The sequence below is a fragment of the Dermochelys coriacea genome, chromosome 1, assembly GCF_009764565.3.
Source record: "Dermochelys coriacea isolate rDerCor1 chromosome 1, rDerCor1.pri.v4, whole genome shotgun sequence".
In the NCBI taxonomy this organism is placed as follows: domain Eukaryota; kingdom Metazoa; phylum Chordata; order Testudines; family Dermochelyidae; genus Dermochelys; species Dermochelys coriacea.
In genome coordinates, this window is record NC_050068.2 from 199794950 (window position 1) to 199816631 (window position 21682).

The 21682-nt window shown below is 45.3% G+C and overlaps 2 protein-coding genes across 4 annotated transcripts in view; one reads left to right on the forward strand and one right to left on the reverse strand.

The window, feature by feature from the left end:
• The first annotated feature begins 1093 nt into the window (after positions 1 to 1093).
• ATP1B1 (ATPase Na+/K+ transporting subunit beta 1) lies at positions 1094 to 21576 on the forward strand. Of its 2 annotated transcripts, XM_038382193.2 has the most exons (6): positions 1094 to 1509; positions 6251 to 6379; positions 15766 to 15921; positions 17604 to 17788; positions 18692 to 18772; positions 20231 to 21576. In XM_038382193.2, the coding sequence occupies exons 1-6, from the start codon at positions 1410 to 1412 to the stop codon at positions 20495 to 20497; spliced, it is 918 nt and encodes a 305-aa protein (XP_038238121.1). In that variant the 5' UTR covers positions 1094 to 1409; the 3' UTR covers positions 20498 to 21576. The 2 variants fall into 2 exon arrangements, with proteins under 2 accessions (XP_038238121.1, XP_038238130.1); XM_038382202.2 differs by lacking the exon at positions 15766 to 15921 and having other exon boundaries at positions 1154 to 1509.
• The window catches only part of NME7 (NME/NM23 family member 7), a 162769-nt gene continuing 162324 nt past the window's right edge, over positions 21238 to 21682 (reverse strand). For both annotated transcript variants that reach the window (XM_038382182.2, XM_043511708.1), the window contains one exon: positions 21238 to 21665. In XM_038382182.2, coding sequence (XP_038238110.1) covers positions 21633 to 21665 — 33 coding nt within the window. In that variant the 3' untranslated portion in view covers positions 21238 to 21632. The remainder of the gene's footprint in view (positions 21666 to 21682) is intronic.

Consider the following 21682-nt stretch of genomic DNA (forward strand, 5'->3'; position numbering starts at 1 on the left):
CACCCCTCTTTGGCCTTCTCCTAAACCCAGACCAGGCTGCCGCTGCTGCCAGAGACGAAGAGGAAGGACGCCCAGCATGCTGTCCTCCCCCTTCTCCCCCTGTTGGGGCATCTAAGCTACGACTCAGTGACAGGCACTGTTGAAAGACCTAAACCTTGGAGTTCCTGGCATAGAATCAGGGGGTAGTACCCTTTTCTCTTTCCGGCCGAGTGGGCTGCTGTCCTGTGTTTGATATTCATGGGGGGATTCCCAAGGCAGGAACTTGCAGCTGTGGCCAGAAGGGACATCTCCGGCAGCTACTGCGCGTGGTAGCCAGCGGGTGGGAGCCGATGGGCTGCGAGAATGCGTTGGAGGCATGTGGGGCCCACAAGAAGGGGAGAGGGGTCAGGCACTTTCAGGCCATGGCAGGGTTGGCCGCTGTCAAATTTACAGACGGTAGGGCTGGGGGAGGTGTGGAGATGGTACGAAGGGCATTTCTCCCTCTCCCATCCCGCTTCGCAGCGAAGCTCCCGTCTGCAGCTCCACACGCCCTTGACCCCTTATCCCTCTCCCCAGCTCCTCCTCCTCCCCTTTTACACGCAAGGGCTCAGGTGTGCGGCTGGCGCCAGCCCTCGCCCCCTCCCCTGGTCTCAGGCCTCCGCCTCCCTTTGTCTAGCGGCTTGTGCCACGCCGCCTCCTTAAATGGCCCTCACCCTGCTCTGGTCTCTCATCCCCGCCCCTTTCCCTGCCAGCCTCCGGGCTGCAGCCGCACCCCGCCCCGCTGAGCTGCAGGGGCCCCCTGGCCGCTTTCGATCTCCCCGCCCCCATCGCCTTCCCCTCCGCCCTGCTAGAGCCACCGCTGCCCCCACCCGGGTCTGCGGGGCTCTGGCCGGGCGATCCCGGCAGGGCCCCGCATTACAGGTGGGGTCTCCGCTAGCGCCCTAGCTCCCTTGCAGGTGCGGCGGCGGCGGCGGCGCCGCCGGCGGGGGGGGGGGAGGGGAAACGGAGGCTACAACCCGAGTCGCCTTGCAGCTTGGCCACGTGCTTCCCCCCCTCCCCCCCAGCCACGCCCCCTCCCCCCAATCCCGCTTTCATTGGCTGCGGGGCTGCGGTGGGCGGAGCCAGTCCCCGGGAGCCGGGCAATATAGCACGTCGCGAGGCGCGGCTGCGGCCGAGCTCGTGTCCCTGGCCGGCTCGCGTCTGTGACTGTGACTGGGGCTGGCGGCCCGCCTGCGTCCGACCTGCCCCGCGGCCGCCGCCGCCGCCACCGGCCCGCAGCCTTCTCCGCCTGCGAAGCCGCCGCCGCCGCCGCCGCCGGGGCGTGCGCGGGAACCTGCCGGCAGGGTAGAGCCCCCGCCGCTCTGCCGTAAGGGGGCCAGTAGGATTTCCCCGTGTCTCGTCCGCGCCCAGGCGGGGCCGCTGCCTCCCCCATGGCTCGCGGCAAAGCGAAGGAAGGCGATGGCAACTGGAAGAAATTCGTCTGGAACTCGGAGAAGAAGGAGTTTCTGGGCAGGACCGGCGGCAGCTGGTGTAAGTGCTTCCCCGGCCCCGGCTCCCTGTGCGCCGGCCCCTGCCGCAGGGGCAGCGGCCCGAGCCGAGCTCCTCCCGCCTCCCCCCCCCCCCCCCAGCGGGCTGCGGGTCTCGGGTGGGTGCGTGGAAGGAGGCTGCCGTGCCCTGCTAACGCGGCCCCGCAATACCTCGAGATAGAAAGGGGGCGGGGGGCACGGAGTTGATTCCCGTGTGGATGGTGATCGGTTTAGAGCAAACGAGAGACCATCCCTCTCGCATCGGGATTAAAAAAACACACCCCGAACTTCCTGCACTGGTCTGAAATGCTGCTTAGAAAAACAACGAACAAACCCCAGGCTTGGTTACGCCGGCTGGATTTCATTTCTGGTTCCTTGCTGTGCTACCTTGAGCTGTTAGCTGATCTTGGGGCGGCTGGTTTCCTTCCTTCCTTCCTTCCTGGAAGAGCTGCTGTATCGCTTGGGGGAGACGCAGCGCTTATTGTTCCAGGCGGAAAGCGATTGTGTGTGGTGGGCTCTGATGTAGAGGAGGAACCTTGCCTCGTCTTTTGATCTTGCCCATACCCTGTCGTCCAGCCTGTTGCCTAGATTTGTCAGGGATGTTTTGAAATCTGAAAGGCTGAGCTCCTTCCCCGCTGGAGAAAGCTGCTCGGGTGTCTCTTTTCCTGGAAAAGGTCGTGCTGAAGGGCACTGATGTACTTAAATCCGAGTCGTGCCTGCGGTAGGGGTGGGGTGGGGGCGGCTGTGGGTGCGGGGGCGAACAGCCCTACACATGCCTGCCTCTCGCTGTTTCCTACCATTCTTCTCTGCATCAGACCCTTTGTAGAGGAGCCAGTGCGACTGGCGTGGTGTCTTTGGAGGAGGACAAATTGTGGAGAGGGTCAGGAAAAGGGGCTCTGTTTAAAGGTGTTAGAGGGATGGCCTCTGAAATCGGGGGTAGGGGCTTTTGTGTTGCAAGGAGAGACTTCCCTGGAATCCAGCAAGGTCGGTGGGGCTGCTTGGCTGGGGAAGCAAAGGGTTAATAATGCATCAGAGCTCAAGGTTAGTCAAGGTGATGCCTCAAAGCAGGAGGTAACGGGAGGCACTGGGCTCTCTGGGCAAGGCCATCCAGTAGTAGGACATTGGGGTTTGGTTTTCCTGGATGTGTGGATGGTCCTCTTGGGTTTTATTTACGTTCCGCTCCCTGCCTCCATTTGGAGGAATAACCTGCCTGAGCTGGTGGGGGGAGGGAAGAGAGGAAAGGGCTGGGTGGGGAGGAAGCAGGGGAGACTCAAGAATGAGTAAGTCCTTGAAGCCAGTCTCCTAGCAACTAAATGTAACTTGAGCGAGACCATGAGGTGCACAATGGCTCAAATCTATTGCCTCCTCCTTCCCTTCTCTTTGCTGTGTTTCTCCCCACTCTTCCTCCCAAGTCAGAGGCAAGAAGGACCCCCACTTCTAGGTGCATCACAGGCTGCATTGCACTAACCAGATACAAGGGACGCTGAAGATCTAGGGCATTACTTCCAAGTTTTTCCTCCCTCCATCTTTTTTGCTCCTCTCTCTCTCTGTTCTCTATACAACCATATCTGTTTGCTTTTGGATTCTAATAGTCTGCAAGCTCTAGGTCATTTTAATTTGACCCTGGAGGAAAGCAGCTTCCGGTTCTGTACAATAAAACACAAAATACGCAGTGATCTATAATTTGAGAAATGGTGTGTTTGGTTCCAGCTTGACCTAGCATGTGGCTGTTAGACACTGTCTTTCCCACCTCCCAGTCAAAGTTGCAAAAAAATACTGTTAAAATATTTCAGTCCACTGTTTTTTGTTTTCTTTTAAACAACCAAGCATCAAAGATGGCGGTGACACCTCTTTTGTCTTAAACGAGGAATACATCTCTCAGAACTGAAGTGCTAGGCATGGTTGTCCTTGGGGAGAGGGCATTTTGCCCTTGGGCTCATTTTTACCTAGCTGCATTATAATCAGCAAACCTGGGGTCTGTTTATGATTAGTGAAATTGTGGAACTGGAAAGACTTTTTATCCACCCTTTCCATTCTTCCTTTTTTGGGTGGTTTAAGGAAGCTGAGTTTACATCAGAACCCGGGAGGAAAAAATGGTTTTTACACTACCTCAATATAGCTGTATAAGCAAGAAGTATCTATGTGTAATGTACTGATTACATATTGTACTATTCAAATAGTACTTGGAGAGTTGTCTATTTATATATGAATTTTAAAAGCCGTAGTCAGTCTTACAGTTGCTGCCAACCAAAGCTGGCCTGCCACTCTCATTGTTGAAGTCAGCCCCTGTTGACTGATAAACCGGATGTGGGGTTGCCATCTTTAGATTTGGCAGGCAGAAGCATTAGGACACAGTATAGGAGGCTCTCACTATATACTTATGCGTGAGCACAGAATTTAAATACGTTTACTGTTTTTTATAGCCCCATGAGCCTGTGTGGGGCTTTACAGATGTGTAGAATGTGGTCCCTGCCACAAGGAACTTGCATCTAAATATCTAGAGCCAGATCCCCATTGGTATAGCTCCCTTAAAATCAGCCAAAGCTATGACAAGTGTACATTAGCTGAGAATCTGGCACATATATTACACACCAAGCAGGTGTGTGTAGCAGGCACCTGTTTCTCATGTAAGCCCTTGTGCTTTGTCAGTGCATTTGCTGGATATTTCCTAGAACCCAGGCTGTGTACCTTGTAGAGATCTTTTTACACTGTTCAACATATCTCCAACCAGGATGTTGTCAATGCTACCTCCTGGTACTGCCCATTTGATGTGATCCGGGGGTGGGGGGAATCAAAGGCAAGCAAGCACATTGCAGACAGCAGCGCTCTTGTTTGGTGTATTACAACAGCACCTCCTTTGACTGGTCTGGAAAAAATTTCCAAATCTCTCTGACATCACAACCATTTGCCTAGAGCTGCCTGAATACCAAAGAGTGTGATTAACTCTGAGTGTGCCAAAATATAGTGCTGCTGAGTTCAATTTCATGAACTTCCTGCTACCCTATCCCAGTGAGGAAGGAGGAAGTTTGAGGACAAGGCCCAACTATCTTAGTTTTTTCTCTTGTCTGTCCCACTCATTCCTGCTGCTCTTGCTTTAAGAGACTGAAAATAATTAAAGCCAAGGAGAAGAGAATTGTATTTGAATTGGGCTGCTTTTATATGGTAATTGAGCACAGGAAGAAAGCTTTTTTTTCTCTTGCACTTTGTCCGTCCTTCCCCCACTCCAGACGATTCAGAGAGTCTTTGTTTTTAGGGCTTGTTTACAATGGCACTTTACAGCTCTGGAGCACTGCAAGTTTCAGTGCTATAAAAAGGCAGTGTAGACAGTGCACCAGCGCTGGGAGCTATTCCCCTTGTGGGGAGGTGGTTTTTTATAGCGCTGGCATGCTGGCCCAGTGCTATGCCACGATTACACAAGCCACAGCATGCTAACTGTAACATCTGCTTAGTGACATCTGATTAGGGCATTCTGAAGTCAAATAGGTCTCTTCTCAAATCATCTGTTGCCTCTAACTCTAGTTCACTTACTTGTGCATCTGATGAAGTGAGCTAAAAGCTTATGCTCAGATAAATTTGTTGGTCTCTAAAGTGCCACAAGTACTCCTTTTCTTTTTGCAGATACAGACTAACAGGGCTGCTACTCTGAAACCTGTTACTTGTGCTTGTTACTGTTCCCTTGATTAGCATACAATGGCTTGGCATGGGCTGGTTTATCCTTCCTGTAGGCTGCCTGGTGATGCCTAGTACAGCATGTTACTATGCAGTTAATCATTTGAGATAATCCTTGTAAACCAGTAACTGATATCCAGATTCTGAGTAGTGTTGTGTTCCTTTTTATTTTCTTGTGTGGTTATTTCAGTCCCTCCTTTCCTTTAAACCAAAAATCAGGTTATATAATTGGCTGCTTCAGCTGGATGATGTGGTAATGCTGGGAGGTTTTTATTTATATAGGAATTGTCAAACTACAGTAATACAGATGGCTTTCAGCACCTGGAATCAACTAGACAATAGCCAATATGAAGCCTAATTTTGCTCCTAGCAACCTCTCATTGTCCTGTGTGTGGGCCTCTCATTGTCCGGTGTGTGGGATTAGGCCCACGGTTGAGGATTGGGGTTGTCAAAGCATCCTAAAAGAATTAGGCACCCAATTCCCAGTGGAATTCAGTTGGGTTTGAACTGTGAATTCATTTGGAATTTCCAGCTCCAAGGCTCAATGCTAGTGAGCGGCTGATGTCAGTGGGCATTGTGGAAGTGCTGAACATCCTAAGGACAGGCACTTTTTACAGATGTCCTTTAATACCACTCAGGCTTGCTTCACTGAAAATCAGTCCCTTATAATGCATCACAGAGTGATGTTACGGGATCCACCAGGAAATAAGTCCCCAAGCTTTAACCTTCACATGGTTTGTTTTCGTTTTTTTAAACGAAAGTTGGCTCATAGTATTATGTTGGAATGTGATGTGAATAAAATCAGAAAATTGCTTTGTGTTTGTACAGCGCCTAGCACAGTAGGGTCCTGGTCCATGACTAGGACACCCAGACACTACTGGGATACAAATAAACAATACGAAAACCCTGTGCAACTTGCTAACTGTTGTGACCATGATCCCTAGCTCAGTCCTCTTCGGCAATTTCAGTGTCACACTTAAGCATGCTGGGTTTTCCTTCAGCAGTAGAAAAGGATGAAGTTTTGTGCTCAAACATGGCTGCATCAAGGGCTTGATTGTTTCTCTGTTCTCTTGCAGTTAAGATCTTTCTTTTCTACCTGATCTTCTATGGCTGCCTGGCAGGGATATTCATTGGGACCATTCAAGTGATGTTGCTCACTATCAGTGAATTCGAACCCAAATATCAGGATCGAGTGGCACCCCCAGGTAATTTAAATAACAGGCCCATGCCTGACTGTACAAATCATTTCAAGAACAATAATTTTATTACATGGGAGTGATGATGGAATGCTGTCCCATTGCTGTGGCACACAGCTAAAATGGACTGGTGCCTCATCGTGGCTATCAATCAAGCGTGTCTAAAAGTGGTGGGTATGTTCCTAGCCTATGTTTACAGCATTGTTTTTTTTGCTATTGAGTCTTAATGAGAATTAAATATTGCATCACCTATAACATTTTCTGAAGTGAGATCTGAGTGTGCATGATTTGTTTTATATTAAAACAAATTAATGGAATGTGGTTTAGATGTTACGGCTGTCGGGACTCCTGGGTTCTGTTTTCATCTCTGCCACCTGATATCCAGTGGTGACCACAGACAATTTGCTCCACCTTTGTCTCTTTAACTCTTTCTTTTCTGTGAAATGGGGGAAATACCAATCTCTGAGGTTTTTAGAGGCTTATAACTACTGCTCCTAGATTCTTGGACATTTGGGGGTGGAAAAAGGGGTGTGTGTGTGTGAGAGACATACACATACATGCATTTGGAGTTCTCCTGTTTGAATGAACAGCCTGTTGGTACTGGATGAAATACAGCCAGAGTTTAAAAAGAGATCAGTTAAGAAGGTTTCAGAGTAGCAGCCATGTTAGTCTGTATTCGCAAAAAAGAAAAGGTGTATCTGATGAAGTGAGCTGTAGCTCACAAAAGCTTATGCTCAAATAAATGTTAGTCTCCAAGGTGCCACAAGTACTTTTTTTTCTTTTTTTAATCAGTTAAGCAGCATCTCTGAACAGTTTGCATGAGGTAAAAGCAGAGAGAATGCCTTGGCAATGCAGCAGATTCCCCACTTTATCATATCCAGTCTATGCTGTTTGGCTCCTGCTAAGAGTCAGTGACTGGTAGGCCATGAGAGTGTAGGGGGAGGAGTCTTGCAACTTTCTGCTTTCCCACATTACAAATGACCTTGAGGCTGCTTGGCATTGGGGATGGTAACGATTTGTCTCTGTCTCACTGCTTGCTCTGAAAAACAGCTCAGAAGCTTTTAATAACAATAGTATTTAAGTGACAATTGTGAGGCTGCTGGCAAGTTCCAAAGCTCTGTTGTCAGAGAGCATGCTGCAGCCTCACCCGGGGGTTAGCAGTGCAGTGGTAAACTGTGGCTAAGCTATATTCTAGCTAAGCAAGGACTATCATTCTAGCCCAGGGGTACATGTACCCTGAGGTCTTCCAGGAGGTACTTCAACTCACCTAGATATTTGCCTAGTTTTACAACAGGCAACATAAAAAGCACTAGCAAAGTCAATATGAACTAAAATTTCAGAGACAATGACTTGTTTGTATTGCTCTATACATTCTACACTGAAATGGAAGTACAATATTTATTGTATGGTAAAAATGAGAAAGTAAGAAATTTCTCATTAAGTGTGCTGTGACACTTCTGTATTTTTGTCTGATTTTTGTAAGGAAGTAGTTTTTAAGTGAGGTGAAACTTGGGGGGGTACACAAGACAAATCAGACTCCTGAAAGGGACACGGTAGTCTAGAAAGGTTGAGAGCTACTGTTCTAGCCTATACAATATCACTCAAGCAAAAATCAAAAGGCAGATCTTCCAGAAGCCTCACCACCAACATTTTAAAGGAAGTGTTTTCAAAGGATGAAACTTGGAACAAGGGCTAGAAACTGTGGTTTTTTTTTTTTTTTTTTTTTTTTTTTTTTTTTTTTATGATGCCTCAGAAGGTGTAAATGTTGCCCCAGGTGCTGAAATATTGGCCTGAACCCATCTGGCTTTGACATCTGCAAGAGAACTGATTGCTGTGGTCAACATTAGCAGCACTGGGATAATTAAGATAGAGCAGGCACTACATACCATATGCATTAGTTTTGGTGGAGGAATCTGCTCTTAAAGAAGAAAAGTGTTTGCCCCACAAAACTACATGGAAAAATACAAGGTGGGGGAGAAATTTTGATGTGCAGTTTGATTTTCAGGCTACATCCATATTGACTTGCTGAATGATCTGATATCACATGATCTACTTGTTGTTGTAGCTAAACTATTGCCAGTCTCTTCACTTTAATAGTAATTTTGGAGGTCTATTTCTGAGTTGAGATTAATTGTGAGCTGAAATTTTTTCATAAAACCTTTAATCTATAGAGCATTGACTAGTGTTTAAAAATGTTGACTGGATGTTGTGCAAATTGACCTTCAAAAATAAAATAATTGGAAGGTGAGTTGGTTTCAAGACACCATTTTAATGTGTCATTAAAAATCCACTTTGATTTCTATAAACAGGTTGCAGGCATTGATTTTCTGAAGACATGGCAATTTGAGCAGGCAGACTAGACTCCCTGGGCATGCAGTGGGACTAACATGACGACATTTTGCTTCACAGTCAAAATGGACTATCCTATAAATCTGTATATTCCTTCCTTTCCACCCCCTACTATGGGTGTTTCAAGCCCAAGACATTCAGTGCACTAGTGTTAAGCCCCTAAATTGGGGCAAGCATCCTTCTGTCTCTTGGAACCAGTTGATATTTGCTCTTCCTTGACTGGACGGTAGAGGTCATTTACACATTGGTAGGTACCTATGCCTGAAGCCTTTCCATCCTCATGCAAGCCTAGAAATAGTGTAGCTCTCAGCCTCAGACCTCATCATAGCCACTAGTCTGGCCTCTGAATATACTTTTTCAGTTATGGAAGTGTGAGTTTATATCTCATCAGCTTTGCAAAATGGCCATGAAAGTTGACCAGCCCAGGCACAAAATCTCACTGGATCTTATCACAGTGGTGGACTCATTATAAAATGGAATCCTGTCAAACAGGAAAGTGGACAAGTAGAACTTTGTGTATTGAGAGGGAGAATAGAAAACCTAAATTGCCTCTCATTGGAACCACTGTAGACTATTGGCTACATAAAATACAAATCAATATTCCCCAGTGAACAGCACATGCCCAGGTATATGTGGGGGAGTGGTACAAAGTGACAGGGCCCCAACTATTACATGTACTGGTAATCCAAGAATGGCAGGGTTACAGGACTGGGAGCTAGAAAAATCAGACTTCTATCGCAGTCTCTGGCTGTGACCCCTTAAGCAAATCACTTAACCTCTTTGTGCTATTTTGCAGATTGGGAGGGAGAAATAAAACTTGTCCTTCGAAAGCACTTAAGAAAAGTTCAGAAGAAAATGCTATATAAATGTTGTGCATTAGCCTCATTGCTCTGTAAAAATGCTATTGCTGTTATAAAATCAGAAATCATGTTGCCAATTACTGGGTGATCTTGATGTAGGTATAGCTCTATTTCTTTACCAGATGGCATTAATATGCTAATTACTGCATGCATTTCACACAACCGGGTTATTCTGCTCACTCAAGAGGCTAAATTAAAGTTTTGTACCCCTCCATAAAATATTGCTTTTCTAGGGGGTTGTGGTGGAATCAAAGGCATTCAAATGTCCAACATTGCAACTACAGCAAACACCGATACACTTTAAAAGTACAACAAGAAAAATGTATGGAATTCTAAGCCCTATTTAAGCACAGTATTTGGTTAGAAATTCTGATATGTGTGATGGAATAGGACGTTTTGTCTTAAACCTCAGTGTAGTATGCTGTAAAAATATCAATTGGGCCATGTATTTCTGTTCTTGCTGTTTGATCCTGGCTGCAGGGGGCTGGGGTGGGGGGGAAGGCCACTCCACACCTCAGAGTTTGGTTTCCTCTTCAGAAACTGTGGCAGAAAGGACTCTTCTGTCAGATCATAGTGTTTAAAAATGGCTCCCTCCTATGCCTGTGAGGTGGTGTAATGGAAAAGGCTGTTCTGGTACATAGTGGTTCATTGGCTCACTTAGCTTACATAGGAGCAATAAATTCAATAGAGGTCAGTGTATTTTTGCTGGTGAGTCTGCAACTGTCCTGGGGGCAACTCTCTGCAGGAGGCAAGTAACATCTTTTCCCTCTGCCTCTCATCTCTTAAGAGTGGAATTCGTGAAGTCCAAACTACAGAGGGCACCTGGTCACTCAGCCATGCAGCACATATCATTACATGTTGAGCAAGTGCACGTTTTCCTCAGTGGGAGTGGAGAGAAGACTAGTGTGACACCAGCACATCAGGGTTTTAAATTAGTTCCATCTTGGTGTGGGGTTTTTTTAAACTTACTAAACTAACGGGACCTTGAGGGTGGTAGCTTGCTAAGAATGACTGTGGGACTGTTGTGAATCTGTGTATGCCACACCCATCAGCACTTAATGTGCCCTCTAAGCCCATGATTGTCTTTAACTGGAAATAGCACTGTATTATGAAGCAACACTACTTACAGCCAAAGTTCCTCATTTTAAAGCCTTATTTCCAAAGTACAGCATTTCCTTCTTGAGGTTGTTCTGTAGGGGAAAGGCCAGCACTTTAGACATGCTGTTTTTCTTCCCCTGCTTTTAATTTTGCTTCCCATCCCAGGTGTGCACACTGCTCTTACAGGGATGTTCATGAGGGTTGGGCTGCTGGCTGCACTGCCTGCTCTTTAAGAGGATTGAAGCATTTATTTTGGGTGGTTATAGGCTTGCAAAAATTAGAGGGATGGCGGACACAGTGGGAAGCAGTAGGTCTTAAGTTTGGGCCTCAACACTGTCAGTAACATAGGTGAGACAGGGAAGGGGGAAACCAGTGATTTAAATAATCCTCACACTATCCCTGTGAAATTAACAGTGGTATTCCTATTCCTCTAATCTATCTTGTGCATCATTTTACCTATTTAAGTCCAAAGTCACATAAGCACATGCTTCTCCTTAAACACAAGCTTAAGTGCTAATGAAATGAATGTGACTTAAGAATTTCTACTTTGGGGGAACTCTACTCCAAAAAATTTAAAAATTTTGTGCACAATATTTTAATCTGCAAATTTTATTTGTCAAAATAACACTATATAATCATGCCAGTTTCAATTATTTTGGTAATTTATTTCAAAATACCTGTAAGCAAGTATGTCTCTAAAAATAGACACACACAAATTCCCCCAGGAGTAGAGAGTTAAAGAAACCCTATGACAACCCAGTTCCTGTTTCTCTGCCCCCTACACCTCCAAGAGCCCAGCTGGGGGGCCAGATGCTTACCTTCTGTCCCCCCAGAGCAAGCTGCAGGTACCCTTCCCCCAGCCCAGAAAATCACACCCCCTCCCCCAAGAGGCCAGCCTTAGGGGGAGGGGACCCCATGCCCAGACACTCTCACCCTCTTACCCCCCAGGGATCCAGAGGGAGAAATAGCCTGATGCTTGGTCCCAGGTTTGCACAGTTTTCTCTGTGCCACTGCCTCCTTCCTTCGGGGTGTGCTGGGAACTAAAGCTGCTGGGAATCCTCCAGTTCTTTCCCCTGGTGTTGTCTTCTATTTGTGAACTGAGCTCTTCTGGGTTCATTGGCCCCTGCTGGTGGCCAGTATCTCTGCAGCCCATTTCTGGGGGGGAAGGGAAATTCTCCACCATTGTGCAGTGGTGCAGAATTTCCCCAGGAGTGTAAACGTGCTTAAGTGCTTTGCTGAACTGGGGCCTTAGTGACTGGAGCCAAGGCCACAGGTTGAGCCATTAGGAATAATTTCTGGTCTCCCATCCTCCTTAGTGTAGTAGCCACTAGGTGCCAATTAAATATTGGAAGTTGGACAGAAGAGCCAATGGCATCTTTCTGATGTAAGGCAACAGCTCAACCTTTCCGGACTACTATGCCCCTTTCAGGAGTCTGATTTGTCTTGCGTACCTCACTTAAAACCCTCCCCTTAAAAGCCACTTGCTTACAACATCAACATAAAAAGACCAAGTTTCAGAGTAGCAGCTGTGTTAGTCTGTATCCACAACAAGAAAAGGAGGATTTGTGGCACCTTAGAGACTAACAAATTTATTTGAGCATAAGCTTTCATGAGCTACAGATCACTGCATCAGATGCATCCGATGAAGTGAGCTGTAGCTCACAAAAGCTTATGCTCAAATAAATTTGTTAGTCTCTAAGGTGCCACAAGTACTCACTTGCCTTTTTATGCAAAAAAGAAAAGGTCATTGCTTGCTTATATATTTGCTATATAATTAAACCATTTTTCTCACATGTCAATGGTGGGCTTGACTGACCACTAGCATGCAGCTACATGTCATCTTTGTTTAGTGGCTTTAGCTTGATATTGGGTGGTGGGATTTTTGTTTTTCCTGGGTTTTTTTTTTTTTTGCTTCAACAGAAGATGTACAAAAGGGGGTAGGTTTTCTGTGAGTCATGTGCCCTAAATAAAGTGTAGCTTGAATCGTCTAATGACAGACTGTACCGTGTACTTTACAGCTTCTATAGAAAGGCATTTCAAAATATTCTGCTATGCTTCATCTGTGTTCTCAGTTCCCTGGGTGAGGGGAGGAAGGGGGTGAGAGAATTTCTCTACAAGCTTAAATCAGTTGAAAAGCTAATGGTGTTGCCTGAAGCCCACATACAGAGGGCCACCTTAAATAACTAGTGTGTTTAACATTCACCAGCTGACAAGGAGGAGGACTGGGAGGAAGGGGTTAAAAGCTGCTTGCTATCACACACTATATTTAGCAGCGAGGGTTTTGTGTGGATAGCAAAGTTAAAGGTTCCTAAAAAAACAAATTGTCAGACTCTTGTACAAGCAATTGTAATTTTGATAGGATTTAATTCTGCTAGTGGGGAAGGTAACTTAGTTCTCAATTTGCAACCCAGCCCAACCCCGGGCAAAATATATGAAAGGGAGAACTAAGAGAAGATTAGAACTTCTTCCTGAAGTAAAACTTGAAACCATGAGCTCTACTGATTGGCTGTCTAGCTATCTTTGGCTGCTGGGGGCTGCCCTCAGGAAAACAAAGCAAATCTTTGTCTCCTAGGTTACAAATTCCAACTTTGGGAGGAGGGGATGGGGGACGCTAAGCAGTAGTACTCAACTGGCTTTGAAAGACCTGATAGAATTGTGAGCCGGTGTAGGCAGCTGAGTAGCTTCAGCCTGCATTGGAGGAAATTGTTGTTGGCAAAACATTTGTTTGAAAGTTGTCAAAGCAGATGCCACTTCTCTGCTATGCTGTGCTCGCTAAAGCGAAGGCAGCGGACTGAATGCAACCAGGAATCCCTAATGATCACACTGTTTACGACAGAGGCCACCACCAAAGCAGCATGAACTCTAGTTCCCGTTATTTTAAACTTCAGCATTAGTCACGCATCAAGGCATTCCATTAAAATGTGACCTGGACCTCATGCGAGTGCAAATATTTAATAGAGTTTTGTAATGACTAAGGGAATGGTTTTCCCTTTGACTGACTGTATGGGTAACTTCTATATATGAATCCTCTTCTCCTCCCCCCAATATCCTTGCCCTTTCTGTAATAGACAGAGCAGAGCTGGCTATGGAATCCAGAATTCTGGCCCCCAAGGCAGGGTTCTAACCAAAGGAGGATGTTCCCATTTACCCCATTCAATGAAATGTCTGACCAGAGGCAGTTAGCTCGCTTTCTGTGCAGAAAGCCCGGAAGAGATCAGTAAGGGGGAAAACACAATGCTTTCTAGAGATCAGATAATAATTTGACTCTGCTCTTAGCTCATGATGTGAGTAAATTTCATTTGGCTAGCGTAGTAATTCCTGCACAGCATAGGAGGGGAGGGTTATAAAGTGCAGAGGCCATGTGGGGCTGGAGAAGTGTTCTGGATGCCTGGCTGATCTGTTCTGCCCCCACATCCACATAGTGTAGGATCAGAGGGCAGACAGCTGTGTGATCTTGGTGATATGTCTGAACAATTCTTGTTGCTGGGATCACAGCAGCCTTACAGTGGGGCATAGCCTAACTTCTGATTCAAGTGCCGCAGCAGTGCTCCAGTGTTGCTTCTGTCAACCCAGCTGCCTCTACACTAGGGGTTGGTTCAACCTAACCTTGGTACTCTGGTGCAAGACCTTCAAAGCCCTCAGCGACATAGCCAGGTCTGTCTTATTTTTAAGAGTAAACCAGGGCTTAGTATTGAAACGTTACCATTTCAGGCTTGTAAAAATGAAATTTCTACTTAAGCAAAGAATGGAACCGTATCTGGTACAGATTTCCCTCCTGTGCTCCATCATTCACCATGGGATGGAGTCTTTGTCCTGATGTCAAAATAGATCTTCCCGGTCTGGTTTAATTCAAGGCTGCAGTCCACATCTCTCCATGAATGAGGAGTATGCCAGGGAAGTGTGAAATCTCAGTAGCATTTTGAGCTGAGGTTTGAGAGCAGTTACACCCAGACCATAATTTTTTCTTTCTTGCTAGATGTGAGAGGACAGCGATCAATCTTTGCTCTACCTCTACTGGGCCAGAGTTTCCAAAGGCTGTAACCCAAAAGACACGTGTCATTTTGAAAATGCGTTCCTCTATCTCCAGGCTCTGGAGCTGCTCTTGAAGGGCAGAAACAGAGTAGTGGGTTCTTCAGTTCCCTCAGGTAGTATCTGAACTTTGGCCCATGTCTCAGTCTTTAGCAGAGGCACCCCCAAATCACTAGTTGCTTCTGAAAATCTTGGCTTTGGACTGCTAGCACTACTCACTAACCTGCATTGTTTCCTAAGTCTGTGTTTTTCCTAGTGGATTCTAGGCATTTTCTTAGAAACCTCACCATCTTCCAAGCCTTGAATTGTTCTATCTGCCAGAGCATTGTAACCATTGAGTAAAATTCTCAAAAATACCTAAATGACATTGAAACTCAGTGGGACTTTGGCTCCTAGCTCATTTAGGCACTCTTGGAAACTTGTCGAGAATCCATTTGAGGTATCTCAGAGCCTAGGACAACTGTGTGCTCCCCCTTACCTTAGGGCCCAGTTCAGGAAAGCACGTAAGCACATACTTGCTTGGAATGCTTTCCTGAGTTGGAGTGTTTGGGAGGTGTCTTGAGCCAGCATGCTTGGGCTGTGCACTGTCAGCTCTTTGTTCAGCTGTATGCTAATCCACATCAGGCTGTGTCCAGCCTCCATCTTGTACAATTGACCCAGGTCTGTGCTGGATTAGAGTGTACACAACTGGTGGGGAAATAACAGTGCCGGATACCAATGAAGCCATAGGCCAGTAGGCCGTGTACTGCATGCTGGAATGTTGAGGGTTTTTTTTTAAAACAACTTGTGCAGTGACCCAAAACACTGTCCCTGCCACTAATGTCGGGACAGTGTTTTGGGCCATTGTTGGAAGCAATGACTGAGCTGTGTCTTAAACACATCACCTCCAAGTGAGCTAAAATCTGAAGAAATTCAGTGTGTTGGTTGTGCAGACTCTGAAATCTGAGTCATGTGGCAGTTTCTAGAAGAACAGACTCTTTCATGCACTATACATGTTGCCTTGAGATCATGTGACTTGGGTATTTATTAATCAATTTTTTTCTCCTTCTCGCCCCTTAGGACTGACAGTAATCCCCCGAGTACTAAAGACAGAAATTTCCTTTAATATTTCTGATCCCAAAACTTATAAAAAGTATGTGGCAGGCCTTAACGAATTCTTGAATGCCTACGACAATGATCAACAAGCCAACGATATGATATTTGACAATTGCCCTGGTAAGCAGACTCCTGGATATGAAGTTCTGATTGTTTTCACATAGCTGGAGGCTCCATTAGCCACCCCTCTCCTAAATGCATCCATCAAGAATCCAGATAATACTGGCCATTGTTGGTGTTGGTATAAGCCCTGTAGAATAACTTTCGTAGTGACCAACAGCACAATGGTTAGCTTTAGACTCTCCGGCTAATTAGCTGGTCTTGAAGTGGCTCATGACTGCCTGTTGTCCAAGTAGAATGCATGACGGTGAGCTTTGCTGTCCAGCTCTGATAAGCTTATGAGTGGGATTGTGAAAAACACTGAGCATTGGCCATCCTCCGCTCCCATCAGCAACAATAAGGGGTTTTACTGCTGTCTTCAGTAGGAGCAGGGTTAGGCCAGTGCTTAGCAAATTTGACAGTTCCACCCTGTGTGCCCAAATCAAGTTAAGAATTCAAATCTCGTCTCCAAAAGCTGTTCCGTGTGGGGAAGTGTCCCTTTCCATGGCCCCTGGGGTATAATAACAAACTACAAATAGATGCTGAAAGCACTGTTGAATCTCTTTGGACTGCTTTTCCTTCTCTACGTGGTCTGAAGGGACATCTGTATTCAAAGCATTTCTTCTAGACTTGCTGCTGCTCCTCCTCCTCCTCAGCTCCAACAGCCAGCCAGGGGAGAGGTCGTTACTCGGAAGCCATTTAAATCATGACACCAGCAGAATATTTTCCTCCTAAGTAGAGAGCGTTGGCTGCTCTGGGTCTTGACCCAAACCAGATCACTGGGCTCAAATACACAGCAAGTAGCCTTTTCAGTAACACTAGCCCACGTGTATTTTTCTGCAAGTCCAAAGGCCTAAAACTCCAATCATTGTCTTTCCATTGACATAAATGGAACAGGTCAAAGATGGTCAGTAGGTTTGTTTTTTAAAGTGGGCTTGAAATGCTTGTAAGATGTTTCAGATCCCCACCCTCTACCAGAACATCTCAATTATAGAATCCACACTTCAGTGTCCTTTGCAGTCTAATTTTTGGGGCCAGATCATGGAGCTATGCAGATTTACACCAGCTGCATAGACTTCAGTGGCATTATGCCAATTTACACCTGTTGATCACCTGTCCCTCAGGTCAGTTAGAATGTTTTGAGCTTCCTTCCCTTCTTTAGTTGACTGCTTCAGTTAACACCTAAAGCATTGCTCTAAATGCATCTCCCTGTTCTGATTTAAGTGTGATATCAACTCTTGTAGGGGAGAGAGCCCTGACCACTTAAAGGGGGACCTTTTCTCCTTCTAATGTAATTCAGCAAAGCACCTATAGTGGACTGCATGTAGTGTTGACTTGAAGGGAGATGTGTGTGTTTGAGAGAATAGATTTCTGACAAAATCCCTCCTGTGACCCAAACCTCTCCCAAAAAAATCAGAAGCAGCCCTTGCACACACTCATTCAAGGAAAAACACCCAGGAGAAAACAGACTTGCCATGTTCAGTAGAGCACATGTCACTGAATGGCTTGGTGCAGATCCATGAAGTCAGTATGTAGAAAGTGGCGTCTATCTTAGTTTTGATCACTACTAGACTGGGGCGGGAGGGGGGGAAGGATTCCAATCCCAGGGAAATGCTCACAGGAATGTTGCTTTTCTTCTCAAAGCTTTCAAGTGTGAGTTCATGCTGCATGCAAGTGTTTTGGTTTTTTGTCCCTCCCCCCAGAAAAACCCGAAGACTACATCGACCGAGGAGCATTTAATAATGGCCAGGGTCAGAAAAAAGTCTGCAGGTTCAGACGTGAATGGCTGGAAAACTGCTCCGGAATAGCTGATACCAACTATGGATACAAAGATGGAAAACCATGTGTTGTCGCCAAGCTCAACAGAGTTCTAGGCTTCAAACCAAAGGCAAGTGCTTCTTTTCTCTTCCTAATAATTTGGGGGGAAGCGATTTCATAGCAGGAGCAGGGGACTGGTCTTGGAAAAGCCATTTACTCTGGACTCTTCTCTGTAAAATGGAGATATTAATGTCTACCTTGCACCGTAGACGCAAGGCTTAAATAATTCATGGAAAGTGCTGTAAGAGCCTTCAATGATAGGTGCTATGGAAGCACATTGCAAATCGAGACTTTTGATGCATCCCCTTGGTTCAGGACTGCCAGTTGCCTTCCCCAATTCAGCCACGCAAGTTCTATGCTGACTCTCTCTGGCACTGTATCTAGAAAGCAAACTCCCATGTGGGCTCTGTGCCATTCCTCCTTATCTGTGATACATACGCTTTCCACAATACTTTTAGGAGACTTGCTTTGCCCTTTGACCACAAGCATTTATTGTGGGGAGGGGTGTTCTCTCAGGCTGTCAAGCTTAATCTACTACTAAATTCACTAACAAGAATATTATTTTTTTTTTTTTTTTTTTTTTTTACTGCATCTGAACTGCATCTACCCTGCCCCCCTCAGGAAGTTGTCTGTAGAGCTGCTCTTGTTGGCAAATTCAGATTACTGCTGGTAAATTAGTGGCTTCCATGGCCACTTACTTGCTCACAGCAATGACTGAAAATCATTGCCAGCCTGAGCTGGCTTTGAAACTGTGACCTAGAAGCAAATCTGGCTCCTGCCAATAGTCCTCCTCCCTCCCCGTGTCCCCTGGGACTTTGACACACAAGGATGAGGCCATTTGTTGGCATAGTTCTGAATTTCAGGAAGACATGCTGGAAACTAATCAATGTGCGTGTTTTCAATGGAGTGAGTCTGAAGAGCAGAGATTGTCCAGTGTGAAATGTAACACTTGCTTGTTCTGGGTTTCTTTTAGCCTCCACTAAATGACAGCCTCCCTCCAGAGATGATGGGAAAATACAATCCATATGTCATCCCTATTCATTGCTTTGCCAAGGTAAGTGGGAAAGTGTCCATGCCTTTCACACAGGAGACTGATCATGTGTCAAGAATCACAAAATTTTACTTTAAGCTTTGGAGGAAATTTGAATGTGCAATGAACTCGGGCCATGAAAGGGCAGAGCAAGCCAAAACCATAACATACACCATGCCCGTTTTGTATAAACAGACTCTTGCTTCTAAGCCATGGCTGTGGGAGGACATGTACATTCAGTGATGCTGTTTATTATCCAGGAGCTTCTTTCTCTGGCCCTAGTTCTCTTAGGGTAGGTCTACACTACCTGCTGGATCAGTGAGTAGCGATTGATATCTCGGGTGTCGATTTATCGCATCTAGTCTAGACATGATAAATTGATCCCCGAGTAGACTCCAGAACTCCAGTGCTGCGAGAGGCGCAAGCAGAGTTGATGAGGGAGCAGCAGCAGTCCACTCACTGCAGCAAGTCGATCTAGGTACATCGACTTCAGCTAAGCTATGCTCGTAGCAGAATTTGTGTACCTTATATCGACTCTTCTCCCTCCTCCGCCCCCTCTGTGTAGACTGGGACTTAGATTGGTGCAGATTGACTTCAGGATATTTTAAAAAGTGAGCATGCTTCAATCCTGAGACAGGAGTCAAGTCTTAGTGCTCATTCACTCCTTGAGCTTTCTGCTGACAAATGATGCTCCCCCCCCATCTTGCCATTCCTTTTGATAAGGATATCTTCCCATTAGGAACTGGATTGAGGCAACTCATTTCACAAAGGTCAGTGAACAACTAATAATGACTGAATGTTGTCATTCCCCAATCTCTGGGAAAGGTGCCCTAGAAATAACTAAAAGGCACGTCTCCCCAATCCTTTCACCCATCTATTGCCCAAAAGCAAGGTCTCTTCCAAATAGCAGTACCCTCTCCCTGGGGTAATTCATTTACTCAGGCAGGAAATTTGTGGAGAATAATGCTAACTGAAAAGCAGAATTTTTTTGTTCAATTTAAAATTTTTGGACTGATTTAAACTGCCAGAGGCACAGTAAGCTTTGCCAATTTTGGGCCAGCTCTAAGAGGGAATTATTAGAATTCAGGATTTTCCTGTACCCTCTGCTGTAGATAACAATGAGTGGGCAGGGAACAATAATGCTGATCTTGCCAAGCAGCTGGAAAACAACTTGAAGTTCTGTGGTGACATAATTTCCAAGTGTTTTTGTGGAACTACTTCCTTATAAAAGGTAAATAGGATTGGATTATGTCCATTGATTGCTTTAGTTGCCCACATTCTACTATTGTGTAGCTGTCCTCAGGGATGCTGAATTGGTTTGAATGAACAAAGTTAACTTTATTGCACTATCCAGCACAGAAGTCACATGATGATGGCCAAGTAGGGTTCAGATAATCGGGTTGGATGGGGGTATATAGTGGTGGGGAATATTTACACAATGGGGTTTGGACAAGTGGCTTTTTTTTCCCCCCCTTTCTTTAGAAAGAGGAAGATGCTGGCAAAATTGGCCCTGTTGAATATTATGGGATGGCTGGCTATGCTGGCTTTCCTCTACAATATTATCCATACTACGGCAAGCTGCTCCAGCCAAAGTATCTCCAGCCTCTCCTGGCAGTGCAATTCACTAACCTGACCTTAAACATGGAAGTGCGTGTGGAGTGCAAGGTCTATGGTGAGAACATCCATTACAGTGACAAAGACCGTTTTCAGGGACGTTTTGAAGTGAAATTTGACATAAAGAGCAGCTGATCATAAGCACAATTTTCTTTTCTCCCCTCCTAGCCATTTAAAAATTAAAAAAAAAAAAAAAAAAAAAAAAAACTACTAGTCTTGAACAAACTGTCATACGTATGGGACCTACACGTAATCTATATGCTTTACACTAGCTTTCTGCATTACTAGGTTAGAATGTAAACTTCAAGTGTAGCAATAGTGACAAAATATTTATTCTACTGTAAATGACAAGAAAACAAAATTGAGCCTTGGGATGTGCCCATTTTTACTGTAAATTATGATTCCATAACTGACTTGTAGTAAGCAGTGTTTCTGGCCCCTAAGTATTGCTGCCTTGTGTATTTTATTTAGTGTACAGTACTATAGGTACATACTCTGGTCATTTTTCAAGCCATGTATTGTATCTGTTTTCTACTTCTGTGAGCAAAGACTTTTGCTGCCTGAGGTGTAAATACTCAATGGGACTAGAACTGGCATGGTACTTTATTTTTCCTTTTAAAGATAAAGGCCCACCTACGAGACTATTTAACAGCACTCCATAATCCTTTTTATTTTCCTGTGGTGCAAGGGTATTTTATTTGGAGGGGTGGCAGGGGAAACTAATTAGAGTTCATGACTAAATAAAAAAGGTGATTGTGTACTGTGCTCTGTAGTGAATGCTCTTTCCACCCTCATCCTCCAGTATGTTGAGGGACCTGAGTCAGGCTATCCCCACCAGTGATGACTGATTATTTGCTTTGTGTATACTTTTTTTCCCCCCTCCTGCTGGCAGCATCACACCATGTGGTGCTAATGTCTTTATTGAATGTTTTAACCATTTTCATGGTGGAAGATTTTATATTTATGCAGTTGTACAATTTTATTTTTTCTGCAAGGAAGTGTAATGTATGAAAAACCAAAGTCACTTGTTTGAAAATAAATCTTTATTTTGAACTTTATAAAAAGCAATGCCGTACCCCATAGAATGGTGTTAAATGTTGTCTAAAGTGCAAAACTCTATGTTCTAACATATGTAATAAATAGCCAGGAGCACAGTGCTCTTGCTCTTGTATTTCAGTCAGGTTAAAACATTGGACAATAAATGAATGAACACATCTCTCCTTGTGTCAGTCTTTCGTTTAGAAACCCAAGATAGTTCCATGTTCTGCTGTCAGTTGTCCAGAATCTTGAAAAAGTACTGGACCTGTAAAAGATGCACAT